General features: G+C 49.9%; 7 protein-coding genes across 7 annotated transcripts; 1 reads left to right on the top strand and 6 right to left on the bottom strand.

Annotated features, from left to right (window-relative positions):
* Positions 1–3,585: 3,585 nt before the first annotated feature.
* Positions 3,586–3,801, bottom strand: PpBr36_09327 (uncharacterized protein; the record flags this gene model as incomplete). The annotated part of the gene is made up of 2 exons (XM_029896448.1): positions 3,586–3,679; positions 3,713–3,801. 2 exons carry the CDS (start codon positions 3,799–3,801, stop codon positions 3,586–3,588), a joined length of 183 nt encoding a protein of 60 aa, XP_029744686.1.
* A 756-nt stretch (positions 3,802–4,557) lies between these two features.
* Positions 4,558–8,404, bottom strand: PpBr36_09326 (uncharacterized protein; the record flags this gene model as incomplete). Its single annotated transcript, XM_029896447.1, has 8 exons — positions 4,558–4,727; positions 4,816–4,945; positions 5,012–5,865; positions 5,947–7,133; positions 7,199–7,383; positions 7,487–7,953; positions 8,050–8,128; positions 8,315–8,404. The coding sequence occupies 8 exons, from the start codon at positions 8,402–8,404 to the stop codon at positions 4,558–4,560; spliced, it is 3,162 nt and encodes a 1,053-aa protein (XP_029744683.1).
* A 2,034-nt stretch (positions 8,405–10,438) lies between these two features.
* Positions 10,439–11,561, bottom strand: PpBr36_09325 (uncharacterized protein; the record flags this gene model as incomplete). Its single annotated transcript, XM_029896446.1, has 4 exons — positions 10,439–10,540; positions 10,906–11,023; positions 11,052–11,187; positions 11,330–11,561. The coding sequence occupies 4 exons, from the start codon at positions 11,559–11,561 to the stop codon at positions 10,439–10,441; spliced, it is 588 nt and encodes a 195-aa protein (XP_029744682.1).
* A 678-nt stretch (positions 11,562–12,239) lies between these two features.
* On the bottom strand, positions 12,240–13,660 carry PpBr36_09324 (uncharacterized protein; the record flags this gene model as incomplete). The annotated part of the gene is made up of 5 exons (XM_029896445.1): positions 12,240–12,361; positions 12,540–13,082; positions 13,143–13,218; positions 13,340–13,396; positions 13,478–13,660. The coding sequence occupies 5 exons, from the start codon at positions 13,658–13,660 to the stop codon at positions 12,240–12,242; spliced, it is 981 nt and encodes a 326-aa protein (XP_029744681.1).
* A 1,346-nt stretch (positions 13,661–15,006) lies between these two features.
* Positions 15,007–15,354, bottom strand: PpBr36_09323 (uncharacterized protein; the record flags this gene model as incomplete). Its single annotated transcript, XM_029896444.1, has 2 exons — positions 15,007–15,107; positions 15,231–15,354. The coding sequence occupies 2 exons, from the start codon at positions 15,352–15,354 to the stop codon at positions 15,007–15,009; spliced, it is 225 nt and encodes a 74-aa protein (XP_029744692.1).
* Positions 15,355–16,469: 1,115 nt separating this feature from the next.
* On the bottom strand, positions 16,470–18,820 carry PpBr36_09322 (uncharacterized protein; the record flags this gene model as incomplete). Its single annotated transcript, XM_029896443.1, has 4 exons — positions 16,470–18,133; positions 18,299–18,402; positions 18,487–18,741; positions 18,795–18,820. 4 exons carry the CDS (start codon positions 18,818–18,820, stop codon positions 16,470–16,472), a joined length of 2,049 nt encoding a protein of 682 aa, XP_029744691.1.
* A 3,573-nt stretch (positions 18,821–22,393) lies between these two features.
* PpBr36_09321 (uncharacterized protein) lies at positions 22,394–24,731 on the top strand (the record flags this gene model as incomplete). The annotated part of the gene is made up of 2 exons (XM_029896442.1): positions 22,394–22,419; positions 22,538–24,731. The coding sequence occupies 2 exons, from the start codon at positions 22,394–22,396 to the stop codon at positions 24,729–24,731; spliced, it is 2,220 nt and encodes a 739-aa protein (XP_029744689.1).
* Between the last annotated feature and the right edge of the window lie 1,045 nt (positions 24,732–25,776).

The raw sequence follows: 25,776 nt of genomic DNA, 5'->3' as shown, positions 1-25,776 counted from the left end.
TGCACCTTTCAAAGTTTCGGTCGTTTCGCGCAGAGAAAACCAGTAGTGATTCGTACAGCGAATGGGAAAGCTGGGATGACACAGCGCCGGTCCGTTCTGCCTTTATAGTTAGAATTAGCACACGCGACAGTTTGCGTGGTTGGACCATGTTGTACAAGGTACCGATCAGAATGTGTGAAGGAAGATGTGCGCACATGTGAGTACAGTACGGAGTAAAACAAAACGGTGCTGACAAGTCTGTTTGAGAAAATAGAAAAAGCAAAGCAACAGAAAAGGGGCAAGTCAGAAACAAAAGGCACTGTACTGTACGCTCACTCACCCACAACTGGCTGGTCTGACTTGCTTTGGGTGGCGCAGAAGGAACTCAGCTACGTTTTTTTTTTCTTGGTTTTGGTTGAGTAGAGTTGGGAGACGGCAACTTGATGGCGTACAAGTTCAACCTCTTTCAGCTGGAAACCAATACATCCATGGGTATAGATTGAAGCTAGAGCATCCAAACATCCCCCCCCTTTTTTGATCGGGCCAGCAGTGGGTTTCCAACTTAAGGGTGGTGGTGGGTGGTGGTGGGTGGTGGTGTTTGGTGATGATGGGAAAGGTGTGTTCCAAGAATTAAGTTTTCTGGACAGACGCCTGAGTGTGTGTCTTTGTGTTATTGTTGTGTCTGTCCAATCTCCAACTTAAAGAGGACTGGACTTCTCCAAGTACCAGACCCACTTAGATTCGGTGGGAAAGGGGTTTGTTTCTCTCTATCGTGCCGCTTCCGCGTTACGTCGCTCTTTTAGTCGCGTTCCAAATCCAATCAATCTCCTTATGGAAGGAGGAATGTGCAAATGAAGTGCGCGATGCACGGATGGAAGTGCCGGATCGCAAGGGTACCTGCTGACGCCACCGACCGGTCCAGGTGTCAATGTGGACTAAGAGGGTCTGGTTGTTGTGGTGGCGGTCAGGGCAAAAGTTTACTTGGTAAACGAAAAGAAAAAGAAATCAGAAACGCTAGGCTAGGCTGGTTTGCTCCGAGACTGGACCTGGATGCTATAGAAGCAGTGGATCTGAAATGTGAATAACAGATAACAATACGCGACGGTGAGACCTAAGGCCAGCACAACGAGTGGCGTTTGGTGAATATTGTGTTTTGGTCGTTGTTGTTTGCTTCATTTGTATGCAGTAGATACGTGTCTTGCGACCAGACAAAGATGGGGGTGAAAAACAGTGGAGGCCGAATTGGAGCACACACACTCAGACAGTGCCATACAGTAGGGTCCACGTCAGCTGCACAAGGTACAACCTAAGCTGAAGATGAAATACTGCCAATTCAATTGGCTCTGTTCTGATGGTGGTGAGTGAGCGAAACCAGTCTGGTTTGAGGGGGAAAAGGGGGGAGACAAAAGAGTAAGAGAGAGAGAGAGAAAAAAAAAAAAAAAGGGAAAACAACAGACGGATCTCAATTATGCTGCAAGACCAGGGAAAATCCAGGGTCCTCAGGCGACTTCTAATTTGGGTAGTAATTTTTATCCAGGCACGAGGAGGAGTTGATCGGCGGGGGAGGGGACTCCGAGATGGTGGTAGTGGAGGGAACAACACACAATACAACAATCAGTTTCTTTCTCGGAGTAATTATCAAGCAGTACAAGCGGTGATCCTGCCAAATCTGCCTGCTGTGCCCCTGTCCATCCAGGCACACCCACAACCCTTTACTTGCTATGCTAATTATTGCCCAGACGCACTTGTGCCCAAAGTACGTGTCAAACCTGCCAGGCCCTGTCCGAAACAGACGGGAAGGAAATACTGCATGACAGGTCGTTGGTTCTTTTGGCTCTTTGTTGCAAAGAAAAGCAACAGTTTTCGTGCAAGACGTTGCACTCGTCTTGGGCCTTGCAAAAGCACCGGACCGTTTTTTTTTTATGCGAAAAACTCTACAGGGGAAAGAAAACTGCTCTCCACTTCTTTCCTCCTCCTCCTCCTCCTCCTCCTCCTTCTTGGTAATGGCTTGACTGGAACGGTCCGCGAAAGCGGCTTGGCGCTGGAAGTGTATTGTACCTTGAACTAGGTGAAGTGCCTAGAAAAAGGTATTCTTAGCTTACCAGTGACTAAAAACGTACATTTTAGGTTCTAATCGAGCCGACCAAGAGGCTAAAGTAATTAGGGTATTCTATTGACCACAAGCTCCCGTCTGTCAGCGACCCCATTTTCTGCGTGACAATGAGGCAGCCATCCTCCAGAAAACGACTGGGGACGTGAGCCACCACCATCAACGGATGAGCTGTCTGCCCCGTCCAACCATCAAATCCCATGGCATCAGGGCCTTGATGCAACGTCCACGGCTCTTTTGCCCGACTCTCCCGTCGGTGCGACCAAGCTAAGTTACGGAACAGTCCCGTAAGCAAGCACAAATCGATCTTTTTCCCCACGCCAAGATGCATCTATCGTTTCTTTTTTGAAGCATAGTAACGCAGCCCCTCATCCACCAGTCAAATTGCCCAAAACAGCATTTCATCAAGCTCTCCAAGCGCTCTGTCGGGTCATGTGTGCATCGCGAAAATGGTAGGTGAATGGGGAAATTGCAGGCAGCTGGATTGGTATTACGTACGTGAACAGTAATCCCAACCCCAAAATACTCTGCCGCTTCCTGTTTGTGGGGGGGCGCCCCAAATTCTCCAATCTCAACTGCCCGAAAGCACGTGCCACCTGTGACTTGTTAGTAACACAATAAATATCTTTAGCCAGCCAATAGGGATTTATCCATTATGTGCAGGGTCCTCTTGGCTCAAATGCTTGGACAATTGTTGTTTTCCTTTTCTCTTCTTTCTTCCTTTTTATTATTTTGATTCGCATTTAAATCTTAACCATTGCCAAATGCGTTCGGTTCAAGTCTTATGCCTCTCACACACGATCGGATGATGCAGGACGCAATTCTCTCTCTTATTTTTTTTTTTCTTTTTTTTTTTGCTTGTGAAAATTGTTTGTAATGTCTGACTGGAGCCCTGCCCATCGTGGCATGGGATCCTGAGGTGCCTCGGCACGTCTAAAATTTTGCCCTCGTGCCCTTTTGTTAACCGACTGTGGTCTAGACCCCCAGAAATTGGCATTTTCACAAAGATGTCCCTGTCAAGATTTGGCTTCCTAGCATTGATATTACGGTATTAATGTCATGCTCTGAAGTTTAACAGCAAAATGAGCCAGGCAATGGATTAACATAATCCGTCGGATTTGGACCGTGCATCTATTTCTATTCATGGCCGAATGTCGGTCACGCAAAGAGTAAAAAGACAGACGTAGAGAATGAACCAAGAAAATAATAATAGTATTAATATTAATAATAACGATAGTCATAAATGAAAAAAACAAAATAAACAGGGTCGTTTACCATCCCTAGCGAGACTGCCCAGCACAAGTTACCGACGGGTTATCATCATCAAATTCTCCACGCAGAGCCTCCCACGTCTCGGCTCCACAAAACACCAAACCCAGAACCCCTCATCTTGCTTGCGCCACGGGAAGAAAAAAAAAAAAAAAAAAAAAAAAAACAAAGGTTACAAGCCAGAGCCGGTTTGGCCTTGGTCGTGCCCACTGCCCTGGGGCCTAAATCTAACTTTCATGCGCTGAAATGCTCCAGTAGCCAACCAAGCCCTGCCTCTGTGCATACCTTCCCCGCGCGGGCGGTTGAGTGTCCGTGTGTAAGCTGCAGAAAGGCAATAAATCAAACAAAGTTTACATCCTCACCGCCGTTGGCGCTCCTTGTGACCCAAGTTCACACCAACCACCCGGGAGCTCCCGAGACGCTGCCGTGGGGCAGGTCGACATAGCGGCAATGATTCTTTCCGGTCACAGTCGGCCGGTTGGGGTTTGGTCTTTTCCAATTTTGAGTGGTCTGTTAGAAAGATCCAAGTGCGCGCGGCCTATCTAGAACCGAATTCGTTGCCAGCCAAACAAATTTCATCGTCACATTTCCACAGTTCCAAGTCGGCAGCAAAAACGCTTAATTCGCACCTATGTTATGTCTCTAATCACAAACCATATGCCACGGCCTCTTGGTCCAAGCCCTTCATTTATGCAATCCAAGACCAAGATAATAATCGAGACAGAAATTCTGTGCAGCCACAAAATCGTTCTACGTAAGGTATCTATTCCTCCACCCCAAACTTGCTTCTGCCCCAATCGTCCTCATGGTACTTAGTCCTCTCTTTATTTACCTTCCATGCTCCCAATCGCTATTCCTGTCTGCTCAGCTCCAGCAATCAAAAGCGCCATACTTGCCAAATCAACTTTTCCATCTCTTCCAAGGCGATTAATCCAACAACTACGGTGAAGCCAAGTCCATATTTCCATCATAATCCATACCAGCGGAAACGGGCTTCATGTGTGCCGTCTCCAAGCTCATGCTCCCTCATCAGTCTTTTGAACATGCAGTCATTCAACGACATTGAACAAACTCATGAGTCTTGACTTGGTTTTGTACCTTGGAAAAGAACCAAGTCAAGCCATAGCAATAAGAATTTTCCAGCCCAGGAAAACGCAGTGCCGCGTACTTCAGGCATTCGTCTCAATGTTCACACCCGTTTAGCTGGCGCCACCATTGACAGTGCCCTGTGCCATTGCCTGTTGTTGCTGCTGAGCGACCATCATGATTTGCTCAGCCTGTTGTACCACCGTCTGCAACATATTTCGGTCGTCCTCCATCAAGTGTCCTGCTAGAGACTGATAGAATTGTGGCTGTTCTTGTTGCAAGCCTGCACCCAATTCAAAGTCAGCACAAACCAGCATATTTGGGACGCATTCTGCGACAACAGCGTTAAGCTTTGCAAGCGTCTAACTTACGTAAAAGGACTGTTCTGAAAATGCCATATGGCTCCACCTTCTCCAACGGTGTCTCGAGGAGTAGGCTCTGCTCTCCAAGATCATCGTCAGACTCGAAACCTCCCTGGTCCAAATTGCTGAACTTCTGTGCCTGTGGTGGTGTTAGTCCTACTCAGTCCAGTCGTTATGACGTGCATGGGCGGGGTGGAGATCGTACCTCTTCGTTCAGGAACTCGATATAAGCTGTGCTCTCATCTTTGACGTCGGATGGCTCCTCTTCTTGGTCTCCGTCAGCGTTCCAGTTGGCATCGTCCTCGTCCCACTCATCGTCGTCCTCGTAGTCGTAGCTCCCAGGATCGAGAGTGAAGTCATCCTTCATAGCCTCGGCACGGTTCTTTTCGGCGTTCGGCAGGGTCCTGAAAAGAACAGTGATGCCTTGGAGCAGACGAGGCCACCCTGTGGAGACGCTTGCCGGGATCTGCTCTGGGTTGATGCTAAGCAAGGCAGATATGGCAACGATGCATAACCTCTTGTCGTGTACCCGAGTGAACAGGTCCATACTGCTGAACCACAGGCTAAAGAATTTGTTGGTCCACTGGTTGGACTCCAGGACCTGCAGTGTGAGAAGGGGATTGTAGTAGATGGCGTTGATCACCATCTCCATCAGGTGAATCTTGACGGACTTGATCTTGAGGTCCTGGGATGTGATAATGTTCATCGCCATTGTCACAAAACCCTCAATGTAGTTGTCGATCGATCCGCGGAGACTAAGCATCATGGCCTCCCCAAGCTTGCATGCGCAAATCCTGTCGACGTTCCCCACCTTGGGCTCCTCAAACATGGTCTTGACCATGTCGAACAGAGCGTGACTATACTGTGGGTTTTGCACAAGATGAGGGGCGCCATACTGAACATAGTTGTCCAGTGCGGGGAGCATGTCCTCAAGGTAAAGCTCGGCGCCAGACTTGAATGTCTGGTGAATGAGCTCGAAAGCTTTCCACATGATAGGTGAAATGTTTTTCGCGGCAAATGTGCAGCTGTCAATAATCTCGAATACCTCGTTGTACAGATCTTTACGGATTGTCAGCAAGTTTTTAAAACATTGGAAAATATCGTGCTGTCAAAAGTCTGAGTTTCGTCCTGTCTGCTTACCGTAGAGCTTGTTCTCTAATGTGATTTCTATAACAGGCATCAGCACTGTTTCGATGGCCTGAAGAACCTCAGGGGTGCTTTCGAGGGTAAGGATCAGCGTGCCGATCGTTTGCAAGACACCCAAGGCCGTTATGCTCTTATCGTCGAGGAAGTCAGCATAGTCATCCTCGCCATCACGTCCGCCGTTCTTGTCCAGGAGCTCGCGAACTATCCGCAAGTAGGTGTGGCTAAGCTGCTGGCTGAGAGCAACCGCAAATGGCGTGAGCTCCTTGGCAAAGACCTCCACAAAGTCCTCCATTACGTTCGCCAGTGCATCAATATCAGCCTCGTTGGCTAATTTGAGCAGTTGCTGCATGATTGTGGGGATGCTCTCCTGCATGCTCCTGCGGATGATGTCGTGTCTTATCAGAGGTTGCAGAGCAAGTGCCGCCGTCACACGGACGGGAAGATCGGGATCGGCCATGCACTGGAGGATGTTGCGGTAAATAGTGAGGAGGTTGTTTTGGTCTTTGAAGTCAAGTGCCTCAAACTTCTCAATGGTATCGCAAGCACGGGCACGGAGCACACCTTGAGTGCTCGTGAAGTCGGGAAAGACGTAGCGAACAAGGAAGTATTCGACCTGGTCGGCGATTGGGCTTTTCTTGCTCAGTAAGACAGGGGCCAAGGTTCCTATCATGCGCAACGCACCCTCCTTGGCAATATGGTTTTTGCTTTCGGGTGCTGCACTCTCGTATTCGTTAACGACGTTGTTGATGAACTGAAGAACCTCGAAGGTCTGCTTTCTGCGAGACTTTGTGAGGTTGACGAGGAAGTTGGTTGCAGAGACATCAGGGGCGCTAACTTCTTCATAGAAGTTCAATTTCCGATGAAGGTACTCCTCGGGCTGATCCTCAAAGTCATTGACATCGTCCTCGGACAAACACATGACTGGGAATATAAAGTGCTGGATGAGGTTGTTGAGGTCAGGCTTGAGATGTGTCCACATCTCCTTTGGTTTAATGCACTCATCCAAAAATACGATGATGTACGACAAACATGGTCGACTGAGCCAGGTCGTTTTGGCGACCCATTTCTCAATCTCGACAAGATAGTGCTTGAGAATAGCGGGCGCAACGGTGCTGGAGAAGTACTTTGCGAAATCCAATTGGGCGGTAGCATCTTTGGGAAAGGCCTCCGGGTTACCATGCCTATCCTGAAGTTAGCATCGCACATCTCCAGCCATATATCTGGGCCTTGGGGATAGGGGTTTCACCTTTGGTAAAGACGGTTCAGGTTGTAGTATCCCCACTTCTTTGCCTTCCACCAGTGGTGCTTTTCCCGCTCAGGGCTCTCCTCAGCCATGGCCGAAGCGGGTACCGCCCTCGAGACGGTCCTTAAGAAGATGTCACACCAGGCCATATTTGTCTCTTGCTGAAGTAGAATACCGTGTAGTTCAAGCTGCAAAGGACACAAAATTTACGTCAGTAATGTTGCAGGCGGCCCAAAGATGCAATGTCGTCCGCGATGTACGGTCCTCAAAGATGCAGTTGAATATACGTACGAAGGTTGCGTGCTTGAAGGCCTTGAGCGCAATATGGAGCATCTCGCCGGCATCGTCGCTCTCCTGTACAACAAGTTCCCTGCATATTTCCAAAAGTCTTGGGAAGCTGCCCTCGATAATCTTCTGCAGCTGGGCTTTGTTCTCGTCGTCGTTTGGCTTGAACCTATAAGCACGGCAGATGGCGAGCAGGCACTGCAGACCAGCTAGCACCCTGTCTTTGTCGTTCGTTCCAAGCAGCTCCACCGTGTAGTCCATAAAGGCGGGCCATTTTTGCGGAAAATCCCAGTGGAGGATTCTTTGGAGGATGGGGATGAGGTTCTGTCGGATCACACCCTGCGACGAGGCGAGGAGGGGGAGCAGGTTTTCTTTGAAGCGTGTCTTCTCGTCTTCGTTTATCGCAGGCTCGGAAGTTGAGGATTCGCCGTCCGACCAGCCGCGGTGGACTCGGTTTTTGAGGTAGATAACGGCTAAAGATTGGTGAGCATCAAGTCAGTACGGGATGTTTCTTGTCGCCAGGTTAGGCCCCGCGGTTTGTGCGCTGGCGACTGAGGGGCAAGACGTACTTCCCAAGCGAACATTTTGCTGTTGTTCGCTCTGGAGGATGGTAACGAGGCAGTCGATAAATCCTGGTTGTTGTTCGGCCTGAGATTGTCGATACGAGAACAATTGTAACTTAGGTCAGCGACGAGGGCAATCAACCGGGTTTTGATGGACTCGACGAAGCCAAGGTGTGCACATGGTGGTTGGCGCGAAGCGCGTTGCCCGTCCCAAATATAGAGGATGAAATGTTGTATTTTTTTTTCTCTTTTTTTTTCTCTGTAAACGCACCTGCTTCAGTTCGTGTTCACCCTGTTTCCTCACGTCGGCAGTGGGGTCGAGGGTTGCGACGATGCAGTTCCGAACGGCTGCCGCATCCATCTTGTCTTTGTGACAGCACCGAGGCGGCGGCGGGGGGTTAAAAAGGGCCAGACAGCGGCGGTGTCTGCTCGTTCGGGATCGCGGTTCAAGTCGACGGTTTAGTAGATGGCGACCTGTGAGCCCTTCTGATTGAGTCGGGACGATAAGCAGAGCCCCCGGCTGGCTGCTAATAGCCTACAGAAGGAAATATAGACACTGTCGAATGCAATGCTGTGGATGATGTTTAGGGGTGGGTGGCAGAATGTTGTTGGTGGGAGCGGCAGAATTAGACAGAGGGGGGGGCGAGACTAAAAATTTGGGGTGAAGCGGTCTAGTGTCAGTCTTTTTTGGCACGCAAAATGGCGGGGCAAGTGCAGTGCACCTTTTCCTCCCTTGTTCGGATACCCTGGTTACTTGCTGCTGGTGATTGATATACAACCTACACTCCATGTCAATTGGAATAATCCCACGTGCTTGTCCAAATCTTTGCGGATGAATTGGATTGATTAAATTTATTTTTTCTTAATAACTGTATATTCTACCCGCAAAAATCACTCTACTCTCCCTTGGGACCCGTTTTCGAGAACTTTTTTTCGGATTACCAGATCGAAACCTGCATGCATTTATTGGATTAGGTGGTGAAAGTCGGTGTGTGCGCATATCGCATTGCAAAAAAAAGCGATCCCAGCTCACACCATGGCCCCTACAAACCTGCTTGTAGTCCCTAGTGCCTTAGGCACAGGTGCAACCCCTGAAGCAAAACAAACAACAAATCAAAACCCCTTCAGACTCTTGTTTTACGTTAGTGTTGCCGTATAAATCGGATTGTTCGATTTCACATCGCTTCTAGTTCACGGTTTGACTCGGGGCCGGATTTGGGCTTACACTACAGCTTCAGCATGCCCCTGAAATGGTTTCACGTGGTATCCCCGCCTAAATCAACACCAGCCAAGGCGGGAGGATGGTAAGGGAAGAGTGGAGGGAGGGAAAGGTAAAAAAAAAAAAAGGAATAAAAAAGAAAATAAAACAAAAAAAAAAAAAAACGCGGTCGACTTGCTGGGGAAACCATGAGTATCGACGGGCTTGAGTTGACAAGGTACTCGCATACCTTGATGGTCTTACATTTTTGCATAGTACATGTTTTATTGCTAGTCATTCAGCGTCACAATAACATTCCAATACTAGTTCGTGTCAAACTCGGTTCTCTGAAAAGACCCGAGCCTAACAACCCCGTTTAACACAGAAAAGCCCCACGATTGTTAATAGTCTAGTAAAAATCAAAACCCGGACTTGGCATAAAAACGCCCTGCAGCGGAAAAGCATTTCCAGAGCCCCTAGAAAAATCCAAAATTGCAGGTTTTTTTTTTTTTTTTTTTTTTTTCGTTGGTCATCTTCCACACTCGCCGTAGGTGTTGAAGAGCAAGACACCATCTACCCTCATGTATATGGGCAAATAGGAGACCTAGTCGTGAGAACTCTGCTAAAGGCCTGGCATATGTCGTACCTGCATTGCCCTGCGTCAGCGCACTTCGGCGATTTGTTATCCAGACTAATTATTGATTTGGCAACTTTTACGTTTCGTAAGGCAGGACACATGGTAGACGTTGAGAATGCCACAGCAAATCAATTACAAAATACATCAAAACTCCCGTCGGCAAACCATAAAGTTACAATAACCCAAATATTTCCATGCATGACAGTAAAGATTGGTAAAGAAAATAACGTAAACAAAAACTCGCACCAACATCCCGCCGCCTCACGTCAGCCCATTGGCCGACTCATCTAATAAAAGTCTCAGGCACTAATCAGAAATGCTGTCAGTAATTCCCACACACGTATGGGTGTGTCAACAACCATGGAGTGTCACTTTTGAAAGGTTACTCTGAAGCCACAAGGTAGCAAATGTGAGATAGATGGTCAACACTGACAAGAAAAGAACGGTTAATCCGGGCTTTGTAGACCGGACGATCAGATGGCGCCTAGAGGTGGATTTCGGGGACCAAAATCAAGATGGACGACAACTGAGGGAACTGTGAATGCAACCCGTCATGACTGTCAGTTCCTTGTGCTGAGCTGAGTTCCCGGATACAAGTTTCCACATTGTTGTGACTGGTGTAACGGGTCTTGGAGTACCATTGAGCAATAGCTGCCGTAAAGCTATTGTCATTCAAGAATACCATAGACAGGTAGGAGACTGAGGTAGACCAAGGAAGCCAGACAAAATAAATTTCCGGACCAAGTCCAACGAGCCTTGCAGTAAATGTTGGGTTGTCCTAGAAATTTGCATGGGTTGTTCCGATTCGAAAAAGAACAGTGAAATCTGAGTCGTCCATTCCAGGCATATCAATGATTTCCTCAGGCAGATGGGCCAAGTACACGGAAGTTTGGTATGCATAATTCATTTATGAAGACCAGATCCATCGGCCTTAAAGCGTTCAAGCTCCGGAAAGATGTAATGTGCTCCGTTTATTTTGAGATGACTTCCAAGAGGATCGCAGTCCGTCCTTACCATTTCGATGTACCTTCTGGGCTTTGTAACCCGCAATCAATAACCTTGTCTTGAGGGAGATCCAGGCTGGCAAATCCATGTGAAGCATCCAGAGCCCAGAGAAACTGGTCGAAATTTTTTTGGCCTTAGATCTGAAACTGGATCCTATGGTGCGCATACAGCCGCGACTGAGCAGACAGGCGCCTTCCACATAAACGCAAAGAAAGCCCAGAAAGATATGTCCCAAAGGTGTCAGGATCCAGTGGGAGAAGTCCGCGCATTAGGGTTGCCAAATTGTTGCCAGGGTGCTTGCTATCTGCGTAGTCAGTACAGAAAGGAAGGGAATATGTAAACGTTGTTTTATGTCCTCGGAAAATTTCCAGGTGGTGAGTTCTCATAAATAGAGGGTTCCTTTGCATATGGGTCATTGTTATGTACAAGATCGGAGTCCAACTCACCTTGCTGTTCCAGATCTCGGCCGTTACCAGGATTTCCAAGGCGACACCAAGGAAGAACCAGATCTCCATCAGATGCTTGTGCTCCATGGCCAAACACGGTAGTGGAAGCAGAGATCAGGACGATGGATGACAAGTCACGCGCTGTCGGTTCTGGCCAAGATCCGGACAGCAAGGAACATGATAAAAAAACACACAGCTGCCGCCCGGCGGAACATGGTAACCCGGACGCCATTCTTCCTAACTCCTGGTCCAGTCGTTGTGGGAGGCCACAATTATGGTAAAAACAGTCCGTTCTTCGGCAATTCCAGGAAGCGTACACAAAAGAGATAGAAAAAAAAAAAAAAAAAGAGCCCATTATTCTGGGCGCCTGGGAAGTCCCAAGATGACCGTCATTATGTCCATAGCGCCATATCCAGATATACGTGTATTCGTTTTAGACATCCCCACGGGCAGGGATAGTCTAATAAAATGTCCTTTTGTGGCCAGGATCCGAAAAGAAGGAAGGCGAGATGACGAATGAGCACAGTTCCACTGATGAACTGTGTCTTATCCACGGAAAAGAGTGCCTTCTGTCAAACGCTGAGAGGCCGATCCAGGACGGAATCCTTATGGGAAATAGAAAATGCAAACTCCGTGGACTCCAAGAGGCTATGCTTGTTGTTGTTTTTTGTTTTGTACCAGGTATTGATCCATTCATGGAAATCCTTAGGTTGGAAAGCTTGGTCCGAGGGCCCAGGCAATGGACGGGCTGATCCGGGTGGAGGAAGCAATAAACAACAGGGTATCCTGAGGGGCCGGGGAACCAGCCTGCTGGAAATGCAAAGTCTTCAACTCACACCAAAGAAATTAAAGTCCACAGAGGAAACAAGCTTGCGGGGGGTCAACTGGTATACACCAGCGTCAGATCTGCTTACGCAGACTTATCGTCGACCATTGGTGGTGCTGTAATGACGGTCACGTTCCCGATCACGAGTATGGTCCCGGGCATGGTCCCTAGGATGTTGTTCCCGGCGGCTTGGGGGTGCGCTTCCACTGCTTGACATTTGAGTACGTGCACTAGATGCTGAGGGGGTGGTGGAGGCGCGGGAGCGGGTGGGGTCTGGTTCATACTGTTGTTCTAGGCCACTGGCGCTGTGTCCTGTCGAGCCTGCCGGAGACGCTACAAAATCAGATGCTGTGTTCGCCGAGGAGGTTGTCGCTGGATACGCACCACGGCCATAAAAGACGTCTATCGGCTGTGCCGATGTAGCTGCACCTCCCTGTGGATCATATCTGGGTCCTCCTGGTGGCGGCGCGGATCCGGCATAGTATGGCTGCTGATGAGCCTGAGGGGAGTATGCACCTCCTTGTGATGTTGGGGGGTATGAAGGTGTAATCTGCATTGGGTCACCGTAAGCCTGTTGGGGAGCTGGGGGTGCTGCGTATTGCCTGTTCATGCCGGTGGCATGGTATGGTCCATCGGCCTGTTGTCCATAACCTGCGGAGACATATTGTTGGGGGGTTGCTCTGGCCTGAGCTCCATAAGGGTCCTGACGGTCAGCATAGACCGGTTCCCGTGGTGGGAAAGATCCGGGAGGCGGCGCAGCATAGCCCTGGTCCCTGGACGGATACTGCCCGAAGCCGCCTTGTCCTCCGGCACCATACGATTCGCTGTAAGCGGCCTGTGAATCTGGATAGTCACGCGCGACACCTGTCATGTGTTGTGATACAGCATTTGGGTTGCGAAGTGATGAATCCATGTATCGCATCTGGGCTGTTGGGCTGTTAGATTTTCGTCCCGAGCAGTTTGCAGATCCGCCTGGGTATTTTGTACCTCCTTGAGCTCCTTGAGCCCTACGCTTCTCCTCCACCCACTTTTGAGAGTCCTCCTTAAGAGACTCAATCATCGCCTGTAATGCCAAGTGCGTTTTGTTAATGAAACGATTCAACGGGTCGGTCTGCAGGTGAGTCGAGGGAAATTTTGCATCGACTCTGCAGCAACAAACACAACGCATATCCGGGACAACGCACGCTAGTGAGATTCCTATAAGCGGTAATGTAGTAGCCCTGAACGACGCGGCCGTCCCTCTGTATATTGCACGGCGTCAGTTAACTGGCACATGCGGATTGTCGCGCATATAAAACTCGACGGCAGTTGCGGGTGCGTACCTCGAGATGGCCTGGGCGCACAAGAGCGTCATTGCCGAGGTAGCGACATATGTCGGCCGTAATGACTTCGCGATCGATACCGTCCCTTGGTAGAAAGTATTCGTTGTTCCTCGTGCTTGGTGGCGGAGCTTGTGGCGGGACGCTGGCGGCGACCGACGACCGCTGTCTGTTGTTGTGAGCCATATTCTAGGATAGAAAGCACGCTGCCGTTGAAGAGGGGTATTATGACGGTAAAATGAGGAAACAGATGCAAGGCAAAAACGCCAACGCGAAGAGACACAAAATCAGATCCAGCCCGCCAGTATGCACAAATACTTCCTGGATGAGCAGACAGGTAAATGAGATGGTTGTAAGGGATTAGGAATCGCAGTGCGCGGAAATCGAGCCGTAGGTCGAGAAGAGTGGGAAGGAAGAAAGTCCTTCGAAAGAGGAGAGGTGGAGGAGTGGGGGGGGGAACCAAGGGACCAAATGAACAACGTGAATCTCGCCTTTGCCCAGGCGGCGGTTGTGCTCGTCAGTTGGTTGGGCTGGGCTGAGGTCTGGGTGGGTCCAAGGACCAGGAAGCTAAACTTCCTCCGCTACTGGCCAGACGGGCAAAAACGAAGAATCACGCGTGCACAGATTGACATGAAAGCCCGCCCAGTTTCCTGCTCCCTGGTCCACACTTTTTGCTCCTCATCCAACCGTCCGCCCTCTTATCCTGCTATATGGATTTGGGCTGGAACTCCGTAAGCAAGGCTCAGGAGGCGATACGACTTGCAGCCTAACTGACGACAACAACTTTCTGTCTCGGACGTTCCAAATTTCAGCCATTGCCACCAGAAACAATGGGCAACTGTTTGGCAGTTACAGGCGGCGTCTGTGACGCAACGGCCCTTGGGATTTTTAGCGCATTATAAAGCATTAAAATGGCCCAAACGGTTCTGGTTCGGTCACTGCTCTAGAACAACGGAAGAAACTGACACAGCACACTTTGATGCCAAAAACAACAAACCAGACTATGGTCTGATTGATAAACGAGCAGCCAGCCACCAGTCCATGGCCAGCTTCGCGCAGGTTGTGTTCGTGGTGCAAAATGGTTGGTCACGGATGATTTTGGACTAGGTGGCAGGCTTTCACTCCCAGTAGTGGTCAGAGGATGGGCAGAATTCTCGCGGCAGTAAACAAGTGTCCCGTGTCATCATCCTCAAGTCGAGGTTCCCCAGCCAATTTTTTTGCGACTGCCAAATTTGAGGCTGGTAGGGTTTGATCATTACCTACCAAAGACGTGGAAACTAGGTCACCAACCCAACTGTATGATCATTGGGCTCTGATTATAGCTGCCCAAAAAAGGTTCTTCGGTCTACAATTAGATACCGGAGAACTTGCTAGCAAAATCCAATTTCTGTGGCGTCGCAAATTAGTATTGGTGGAGACATCATCTGTCGGTGAACAGATTGGGCACAAACCGAGCACCAGTCTTTTTTCCCTGTTAGGGAAAACGGCTATAAAACGCCTATCTACACTAACAAGCACATACATCAGCCATTTTACCGCACTTCTGGGGAATAATTGTGTGCAGCAGCCCTCGTCATTTGCGATAATTTGTCGGGATACCCCCGTGCTGTGTTTGGTCTATCTGCAAAAATTCCTATAATAAAAAAAAAAAAAAAAAAAAAGCAAAGGCCGCCATTCTGCAGGCCCAGCTGCCGCTTGCTATGCACATGGATGGAGTGTAGAGCTTTGGTAGGCGACGTGTCGACTTCTCACTTGCCTTGACCTGCCTGATGCCCTTCCCACTCGACGACGAATGCTTGGCCGGGAATCTGGGAGTGACCCGCCTCAATCTGGATCCCTGGCATAAGGATGGGCTTGCAGGCACACTTGCAGCTCTCCATCCAGGCTCCTGCGACAGGCTGCCAAGACTGTATTTTGTTTCCCCAGCTTCGACGACCCAACATGATCAAATCAGCACGCATCCTGATCAAATTCTGTATTGGATTTCGAGTGGGCATCATAAATGCGTGTGTGTATGTGTGTCCGCGCGTGTATGCGTGCCTGTGTGTAAAAGAGAGAATGTATGCACGCGCTTGGTGGGCCAAAGTACGTACCTTACTTACCCAGGTCCATGTTTTTTTTTTTTTTTCCTCCTTCGTGGGGGAACAGCCGGGCAACTCCTGTTAGGTTGGGCAGCAACGCAGCAATGGAGGCCACACTTGCACGCCGGCTCACCCAGGTACCCTGACGTATACATACAAATCTCTTCCGTACCAACCAACTTCGGGATGGAATATTCCAACCTCTGATGCAACTTTCAGCATTTTACGCCAAGAAAGCCCTAGCGATTTCGAAAATGAACCTTGCATGCAGGTTTTGGCCATCAAAAGTCGTCTAAAGTCCATTGGGAAACGGCCGTGTTACTGAGTAAATCATCCTACTAACCTGCATGCCGCCTTACTGCCAATTGGTATACAACTAACACTTTGTCTTATGATTGACATCATTTACGTAGCCCTATTTTAATCTATTCGAGATTTCATAATTGGGATGAAGGGCTCAGATTTGCCACTTCTGCATGCCAAGGTAATAAATTGGTTAGATAATAGATTGGTTGAAGTCTGTCTCAGAGGCTCGCCCGACGTAATCGAAGGTCGACATGAAAGCAGTTCTCTCCTCTGCCTCTGATATATCATTTCCATGGTGCTTTAAACTCTGGCCGCATGCTGTTCGGGCAAACGGCTGTAGAATACGGCCAATACAACCCTTGATCTGCTACCGACCGTCAGAAGCGGTGAAGGAATGCTACACGGTACTCCGTAGACACCAAGCTTCAGCTGGACCCCTGGGAAGAAGTATGCAGCGAATGTTCCCTTGATAACAATGCAAATGTAACCTGAATAGTCGTGACTGTCCAGTGCTCCCCCTTCTCCTTAGCGGGATCGGAGTTTGTGATGATGCCGGCTTACTGATGCTACTTCCTCAATTCACGTGCCGCTTCATGATGCACGACGTCTCAGTCGAACCTCAACCGCCTTTGCCCAGGGTCAGTCTTTGGCTTCGCCGCCCCCTTGGGCGGTCGTCCCCTTCCCCGCGGTTTCGCAGGCGGTGCCGCCGAAGTGGGCTGCCTCCGCGCAGCGAATGCAGACGCTCCACGTTCCTCTTCGTCTTGGAGGTCTTTGGCGAGGTGCCAGTCGAGGTGGTCCTGCAGCTCCTCTGGCGTATCAAAGAAGACGTCGTTGCAACGCGGACAAGGAGATCCGATACAGTCTTGCATCGAGCCTTCAGCCTGTGCATCTGTCGGATGCAACTCCTCTTGGGGCCGGCGCTTGTTACCTTCCGCTTTCGCCGTGTACTCGTCATCCTCGCCCGGCCCCGACGAGGACTTGCGCTGCTGACTTGCCTTGCCAAAGAAGCGATGCAACCCACTACCGTTTGTCTTGCGTCGTTTACTGTCGTGATGCTGCTGATGCTGCGTTTGTTGATGCCCAGCTGGACTATCCCGGCTGCTGACGGACCGAAGACCCTGTGCTTCCTCACCCTTGACCAGAAACCCTCCAATGCCCATGTTTCCAGTTATGCCATCTTCAAACCCACTGACGTTCAGGCTAAGATTGTCACAGGGCCAGACCTTGCCCTCCATCACAATCTGCCTCAGGAGGTTCTGGGCAAGCTCATACAGCACCCCGTCGTCGAGCACTCTCACCCCTTGGGGTATCGGACACGATCGTGCCTTGGATTGGCCTTTGTGTCGATGATGTAGGTTCATAGTCTTTGGGCGTCTTTTGTTCTCGAGGACGCCTTCCTCGACTAGGCGAGAAAATATGTCTGCCGAGAAAATACGGAGCCATTTGTTTGCCTGGTCTATCGAGTGGATGCTGGGCCTGAAAGACTTGGCCGAAAGCATGGATTTTATTTGTGTTCTCGAGTTGACCTCGCTGTTATCGATCCCGCGGATCGTGTTGTATACCCATAGCGCTGTTGAGTCGTCACCCAGTCGCTGCTTCAGTTGATCCAAGGGCACCCCGAGCAACTCAGACACAGACTCGGTGCCAAATGCTGCAACGACCTGGTCACCCAGCTTACCGCCGAGGTTGCGAATCTTGGTGAACTTGATGTCCGAGAGGAACTTGCGTACCGCTCGGGCACGAATCACTGTCTGCTGATTGGGCTTCTTATGGGCAGATCCAAGCTTGCTGAGCAGCTTGTTGGCCGCGACGCCTGCGGAACAAGTGTATTTTAGCCTGTTGAATATCGTCTGCCTGATGTCGCGCGTAATTTCTGAGGCAATGAGCAGGGCAACGTCGTCCCAGTCCGGATCATCAGTCTCAGTCTCGTCCTCGTCGAGCTCGATCAGTGCATCTGCCTGCCAGTCCAGGGCACTGACTGGTGGCAGAGGCAGACGTGCATGTGCGTCAGCTCCTGGAGGCGGAGAAGCTAGCTCGGGAAATCTTTCAATAAGCTTCGAGTGTACGTTGGCCGAGAGATCAACAAACACTTCATCGATGCTTGCCTTTTCCACTTTGCACTGGTGAGGCGGAAGGCACTCTTTTATCAGCGCCAAAATCTTTCGTGACTGCAGTCTATATGGGTCCAAAGAGACCTTGTCTGTGGCAATATTTGCGGCTGCATCGTCACGATACGCCCAAGTATCATCGCCCTCTCTCCAGGTTGCGACGTCTGACGTATTGCGTTGTGTCAGTCTGAATTGCTAGCAAACTTGTACAAGCTCCGGAATTTCGCGGATGTATGGAACCAAACAGCTCATGTGTGATTCAGAGCCCAGAAGGGGCCGAGAAACCAAAAGAAGCAAGAATTTCACGGCGGGACAATATGTTTTCTTACGTTGAACTTGTAATTCAGGACATAGCTTAAGTGCATCATCAATAGTACAATGTCGTGATATGCCAAACTTTCTAGCAGGATAGTTGACGGCAATCAGCCCTTGCCTTGTTGCGTCAAAGGTTAACGCCAAGACCTCGATGAGAGTCCAATATCAAGGGGCTGCTGCGTCAAGAGTCAAACCAACATACCACTGCTGCACAGCAAGAGGCTTGTCCTCGGTAACACCCAGACGCACCATTTCGCATTGGGCGTAAAACGCATCCAGATCGATGTGTGAAATCACACGAAGGGGACATGATGTCGAATAGGCGGCGAGCTGTGAAAGTTGCCGATAAGTGAACCGGGACTGAGTGCGCTCCGCCGCGTCTGCCGGGGAGGTATCGCGGAAGAAGCGTTTCGGCTCGAGCAATGGGGACGACGACATGACTGCTGACGTCGAATGGCTGTCATGCGACAGCAGGCGCTATCCTACGAGCAATCGCAGCAGCTCACTCACTAAGCCTCTCGAATATGGGGTGGCATCTTGTCCTACTTGCGAGTGGGCTACGCTATGGTAGTCTTTGGAGATGTTCCCAACACGATGAAAGTGGCGAAACGCGAACGCGAAATCCGCTGCCAAGACATGCCAGCTCTTTACAGTAAAAGTTCTTCCCCAGCTTCAAGTTCTTTCTTATCTAATCTCACGTGATTGACTGGCACTAATCATAGCTGATCTGCGATGGCTTGCTCATTGGCTGTTAATTTTCCTCGAGGCTGGAATACAGACGTTCGACAGGGAACATCCGAATCGAAAAGTGCAATTGACTTTCGATGGAATCAATTTACACCCTCGCTTGGGGAACACTAAAAACTTTAGTAATGAGTTTCTTCAACCGGGACCAGATAGATGATCTCGTAACTCCGCCCCGCGAGACTCAACTGCTCGCACCGAGGTCATTATCTGCTACTTTGAATCACTAATTGACCCCCAACAGCAAGTGAAGTCCGAGGGCAGAGGTCTAAGACAGATAGCTCGCGCCTCCGCGAGACAAGACATGATATACAGTCATATCCTTGGGCAGCAACCAACCTCGCGCCACAATGATTGTCTCATGACGCCGTAGCTGCTCGCTCAGCTTTGTGCACCTTATTTTCGATAGTGGAAACAGAAATCGAAGAGACCAAAATTCTGGACCCAGGCACAAGATGAGTCGATGCAGGGCTTGCGGTCTCGAGGCTTGAGAGTTTAAGTACCTATCCACTTAGTAAATACGCAGAACCCTACCCCTGAGGTTCATCATTCCTGTCCATCTTGCTGATATAGTTTCAGAGCCTTATGGAATTTGCCGACAATGAACTCAGCTCACTGTGCTCGTTGGTTTCGATGCTTGGTGCCAACCGAGTTTTGATCAGCCAGTTTTACTTCTTAAAGAAAGGAGTTAGTGCATCGTAAATGCCTACGAGGGATTTGGACTGATGTGATCGTCGCAACAGAAAACCCTGCTATCTTCTTTTGGTCGAAGTGGAGGGTGGCAAAAGCTTGCAAGTTTTAACACTTCAACCGTCCCAGCGTGAAAAGAAAACAGGAGACGGGACACTACCGTAATGCAGGCTTGGCGGGCAGGTCGGAACAGCAAGCATGGATCTGATTGCCCATATTGCAAGGGATTGAAAACAGAAAGCGAGGCAGATCAGTAAAAAAACCCCGGCTGTTAGGGCATGGTCATGCCGACTAGGGGATACAATCGATACGGAGCGAAGTATTCTAATTTGGGAGACGAATTCACGAAACAGGAGGACGTTCAAGTTTACTCCGAAGTAACATCTTACTTACCGGCAAATGGGACATTACGCCGTATATAGATTGAACTTACAATTGCTTTTCGGCTTCCTAAAGAGAAAACTAATCCACAAGGCTGTGATCAGATCCCCGATACAGGCAATGGCTGAAGAAGATAGAAATTGCTTTTCTTTGCGACGCGACGACCTCTCCGAGACCGGACGAAAACGGTGCCTATGTCTGCGAGGATTTCAGGGCGGCTCCTTGCAGATGAAAGGAACCTCCCCGAGTTTCTTGGGTGTTTGCCGACGCAGATCTTCCCTGATTCAGGTAGGCAGATCAAGCGAAATCTTGTGAGATCAGACGGGTTAGACCAAGTTGATGTGGACGTGTCTGGCATTGACTTTTCGACCATTTCTTTTTTGATTCCGACCGAGGTTAAACGGTAATCGAACCGGCACGAACCAGGTCTCGTGTTGTGGTGGTGGCTGAGTAAAGATGCTACCCTGAAGAGTAGAGGTGACAGCCTGCCAAATTAGTCTGATGCCAGATTACAATGGCCAATCTCCAGGGTACCTGGGTGTTAAAAAAAAAAGAAAATTGCCATTAAAACAAACGAAGCACGCGTTAAGAGAAACGAGTGCGACGGTGGTGGCTTGCAAATTGTTGCAGTTGACGGCCGATGACGTCCAAGAGGGAACTGCTCCTGGGGCTCAAGACTAGGGGTCCCCAGACGGGCGGGTTCAAACTCGTCAGCATTGCCTTTAGACGAGAATCGCCTAAACTCCAATGTGAGAGGCAGCCAAGGTTATGGAACAAAGAGGATTTAACATTGCCAACAAGGCATAAAAGGCATGCACGAATACAAGCTTCCAACATTACTCACGAAAGTTGAGCATCACAACGGATAGGCATTGTACCGATGGCATCGACCGAAACAAAAAAAAAAAAAAAAAAGTAATGGCCGAAAATTAAAATCAGTGATTGAACGTCACGTGTAAGGCAGTTTACCTTAGCTGAAGGTGGCGGTCCTTGGCGGCGTGTCCCCTCACACATACCCTTGCTTATGAAAGTCTTTATTCGCCCCCATATGAACAAGAAGCACAAATTCTGCTAGATATGACGAGACCCTCAATGATGCCATTGATGCCATGTTTTCTGCCAAACATACTGTTTGTTTCGCTCACTTTGTGTCAAGTGGATTAGATAGCTAGGTCACGAACAGTTGGACTTTGTACTGTATTTTTGCTTAATCTGTCACAAGATGCTGTAGAGAATCAGCTAATCCCTCCAGCCAGGGCAACCTGCCAACTTTGAAATCCAAGTGGAATGCCAAAGGATGACCCTTGCGCAACCAATCGGCAAGGCCAGCGGGCAGACGTGACCCATGTCATCCATCCATCACCTCCACTTCCTCCTTCGCCTGTCGCCCCCTCTTTTCCGCTAAGCCTCAATTGGCACGCGCTGCCCAGGCTTATTGGGCCCAGCTAGCCCTTCGCCTGCAACTCGCGCAAGTCAGTGTCTCTTAGCTGGTTGCATCGGACTGGACTTTGCCGTCTTCCGCCGAATTCCCAACATTGAATAAACTGGTCACCGGCATCTGATGGTTCACGACTTCTGGGAATCAATTCAGTCGATACCGCGACTTCAAGAAGATTCATTTCCCCTCCGCCACAGAGTGCCCAGAATCGATCCCCACCGACGAACATACAAATAATTGACTAGACGACCATGACAAAACCCTTCGAGATAAGACATACATGTTAAACTCTAATCCCGATCACTGGGTCCTCTATCCGCACCTTGCCTACTCTACCTAGGGGGTATTCGCCATTTTTGATGAGCTGTCGGGACCTCCGTGGCCACGCATCTAAGCACCAACACCGCACGGTCTTTGACGTTGAAGCTCACAGCAGTCAAGACGGGAGCTACTGGGAAAGTCAAAGGCACCGATCAGGTGGAGCATTAAACGACCTGCTCCCCGCAGTCTGGATTTCATCCTCAGTACTAATCCCCTGTACCGACCTGGTCTACCTCATCGTCCCAGCAGACTCGACGAACCTTCCCCTCCTGCGTCGATCAACCGAAAACGCCAACTTGAATCCTCAGCACACTTGTGGCCGTTTATATAAGGGTACCACCATTCTATTTGAGGTATACATATTGATTGTTGCCTGGAACTGCGGCCTTCTGGCTCAGGTTCCTCCTGCCCGTCACCCAAACTGGATTCCATCCCGTAAGTCAATTCGTTACCTTGGATCCGTTGTACAGTTTCCAGTCACCGCGCGTTTCCCACTTTCAAATGTCATAACCACAACCAGCAACATATGCTCGATATGGTTTCAGCCCTCAGCCCAGGACTGTCTAGCCAGAGCTCGCACTTTGTACTAGCTCTTCTTTTATTTCTATCAGACGATTTGATTCGACCAAATTCGGCTTTGTTAGCAGCGGCATTTACTGACCGTTACGTGCCACCACAGCTTTGTGACGGTCGCTGGCTGGACCCAACACAAAAGCCCAAGCGTAACGTCCTCGCGGTCCTTCGGCCACTTCAGGTCGCTCTCCAGCTTTGCCAGTCCGGCGGCAGCCACCAAGGCAGCAGACGCCACTGTAGCCCACCATCACCACAGATCGCCGTCGCTCAGCGACCTGCCACCAAATATGTCGGCCGACGTAGCATACGCAAGCACGTTCCTGGGCCCTGCCCATAATTCAAAAACGCCATCGCTATCGGCAGCCACTCCCAGAAACTTTGACGATTCGCAGGACCTTAACACTCTACCGGATCCCAGAAGTAGGGCCATGAGCCCCGCTAGCGCCCACAGCTTCCCTAGCCCGATAAGCCCCAACTCTGATCTTGATCAAGAAGTCGCAACCTTGAGCACAAAGCTCATCAACGCAATTAACCACCAGACTACCCTCGACGACACCCTATCAAGAGCTAGGGCGGAACTGGACGATGCAAGGGAAACAATAAAGCAGTTAGAGGGGCGTCTCGCTGAGCAGCAAGAAATGCTATCCGGGGATGTCTGGGTGCGCCGCAAAACGGTCGAGTCCGAGAAGAAGGACTTGCTTCGTCGTGTGGCTGATGAAAAGAAGGCACGATATGAGATGGAACAGCAGAAAAAGAAGATTGAACAAGAGTTGGAAGAGTTGAGCACTCAGCTTTTTGAGGAGGCCCAGAAGATGGTGATTGCGGCCAAGGAGGAAGCACAGAAGGAGCAAGAAATCTTGCACAACAAGAATGAGAAGTTGCGATCACAGCTTGCAAACACCGAGACACTACTCAAGTTGCAGAATGATCAGTTGGCGGAACTCAAGGCTGTGATGGAGCAGATGCACCTAGACCAGGAGGACCAGAATGCCTTGACGGCGCCGTCATCTCCTGGTTTCAGCAGATTCGATTCCAAAGACGACGACACTCCACTGTCTGCTGCAGAGGAATCTCTACCGGAACCTGTATCTCCATCCTACCCCACCAGCTTCACTCACCTTGTCCAGCCGATCCTGCGAACCGATCTATCAGCATACGAAGATTTCAAACTACTAGTGCAGACAACGAAGAGGCTGTCTGTCAGGAGCAGGCCCCCGTCGGGCACGTTCGGTGCAAGTGCAATGTCGGCTCTCGGCTTGACTGCAGGTCACTCCATGAGCCCATCGAATGCATCTACATCGTCTGTGGCAAGCACGGTGCCAACGTCATCCTCAGGCTCACTACCACAAACTCCAAACACGCCTGGTTCTGCTGCCCTTAGCGCGGGCTCGGGCGCTGCGGCAGTGCCAGTGCCACCCTTGAAAGATACCAAGTTCTTCAAGAGGGTCCTGTCTGAAGACATAGAGCCGACCCTCAGACTTGACATTGCGCCTGGTCTGTCATGGCTCAGCCGACGAACAGTCATTAACGCGATCACTGAGGGAACTCTAGTTGTCGAGCCGGTGCCGCCCGCGACTCCGGGCTCGCTGGTCGCGATCACGAAACCGCAGTTCAAAGAGTGTTCACTATGTGGGGAAAGCCGCAAAGAGGAAGCACACCTCCGGACCTACCGGTTCCGCACCAGCGATGCGGACACAGCGCAGCGATACCCGCTCTGCAAGTCGTACTGTTTGGTGCGCGTTCGGGCAACCTGCGATCTTATGGGCTTCTTGCGCCTACTGAAAGATGGGCATTGGCGAACTGACGATGAAGATGCCGTCAAGGCTGCTTGGGAAGAGAGCGTAAGGCTACGAGAGCAGATGTTCTGGGCTCGCATTGGCGGTGGTGTCGTACCTACCACACCCATGTTGATTGGCAAATCTCCCATGTTACCGGAGAAGAGCCCGAGGCCCAGCCAAGAGGGCAAAAGCGATGCACCTCAAATGGAGGACCAACCGCAATCCCAGGATCCCTCTAATCCGACCGTGGAGGTCAGCTCTGAGTCTTCCGATAGCAAAACGGTCCATGTACCTGCAGAGACTTCAGACGCAAAACCGGAGGGTCTGGGCCTTCAGAACATTTCGCTGACGTCGCCGACTTCGGAGGCTATGGAGGAAAAAGTGGCGAGACCGGTGACACCACCTCCCAAGTTATCGGAGGAGCAGATGCCACCAGCGACCAACACTGCCGAGACTGATGCTGATGCAGACGGAGCGAACCAGCAGACAAAGCTGCAAATTCCCGCTCAACAAAACCAATGAACCACATGAAATTCATAGTCGGCATTTTCAACAAGATCTATACCTATGGCCGGGGGGTTGTGGATATGGACGCAATATCCTACCTGCGCCTTTCTCAGTACATATTCTAATATTGCATCGCTCATGTTAAATACGGTTAATGATACCCTCGTTTGACGCCTGGGCCAGTGCTGGTCTTTACACTCCCTGGTCATATTTCTCAGCAGGAAAAGCAAGTCTATCCTTTTTGTTCTGTGTTTATCAAGACGGGCTTGGCGTCAGGACTCTTATTATTCTTGGGCTACAAAGTCAAGGCCTCTTTTTTTTTCATTCTTCTTGGTTTCTCATTGTTCTTGTCAAAACTTTCGACAAGGACTGGTATTTTGAGTACTTGTATTATTACTTGACGACAAAGCGGTCAGGAGGAGGGCGGGCCCAATGGGTGAGGGAGCAAGAGTGCTGCACATACATACTAGGTTTAGCACCTTTCACTCGGTTAATGTGGTAGATAACTGGAGTTAATTAAAATGATATTAGGTATGATGATTTGCAGCTGAAACTTTCATTTTCGTTATTCGTGGTGATCTGTCTGCTGTCCATTTTTGCATTGCTACATCTTGGCCATTTCATCATTTTGTTCTGCATTGAAACCGTACCTGTAGAACTGACGGTATCTCTTCTAACGCTGTGCCCCAAGAGCAAGTGAAGGAGGGTGTCACGCACCTGTTCCAAAAATCCATCCCCGTCAGCTTCCGCTTTTAACAACCCTGGTAGCAAGCCCTTGAACATTGAAACTGCACATATAAGCAACGGCAGGATACAGGTCAGACCAATCTACATCTAGACCGATAAAAATTGTCTTATCAACAAAGGGTACGTAGGCTAGTTCTACCTCCGGCCTCGAGTGGCATGGGTATGCACAACGTGGACTACACGCCCATCTGCACTTCTTCTTCCCACGTCGTCAGGGCGTCAGGGTAACACCGCATCTGCCAAGTCTTTCCTCCTGAATTTCCCTGCATAGTGTCGCTTCTGGTCGACTTGCTGAGAAATTCAATGAGCAAAC

Source organism: Pyricularia pennisetigena (assembly GCF_004337985.1).
Source record: "Pyricularia pennisetigena strain Br36 chromosome 7 map unlocalized Pyricularia_pennisetigena_Br36_Scf_8, whole genome shotgun sequence".
Taxonomy (NCBI): Eukaryota; Fungi; Ascomycota; class Sordariomycetes; order Magnaporthales; family Pyriculariaceae; genus Pyricularia; species Pyricularia pennisetigena.
This window is presented reverse-complemented; position numbering and strand designations above follow the sequence as displayed.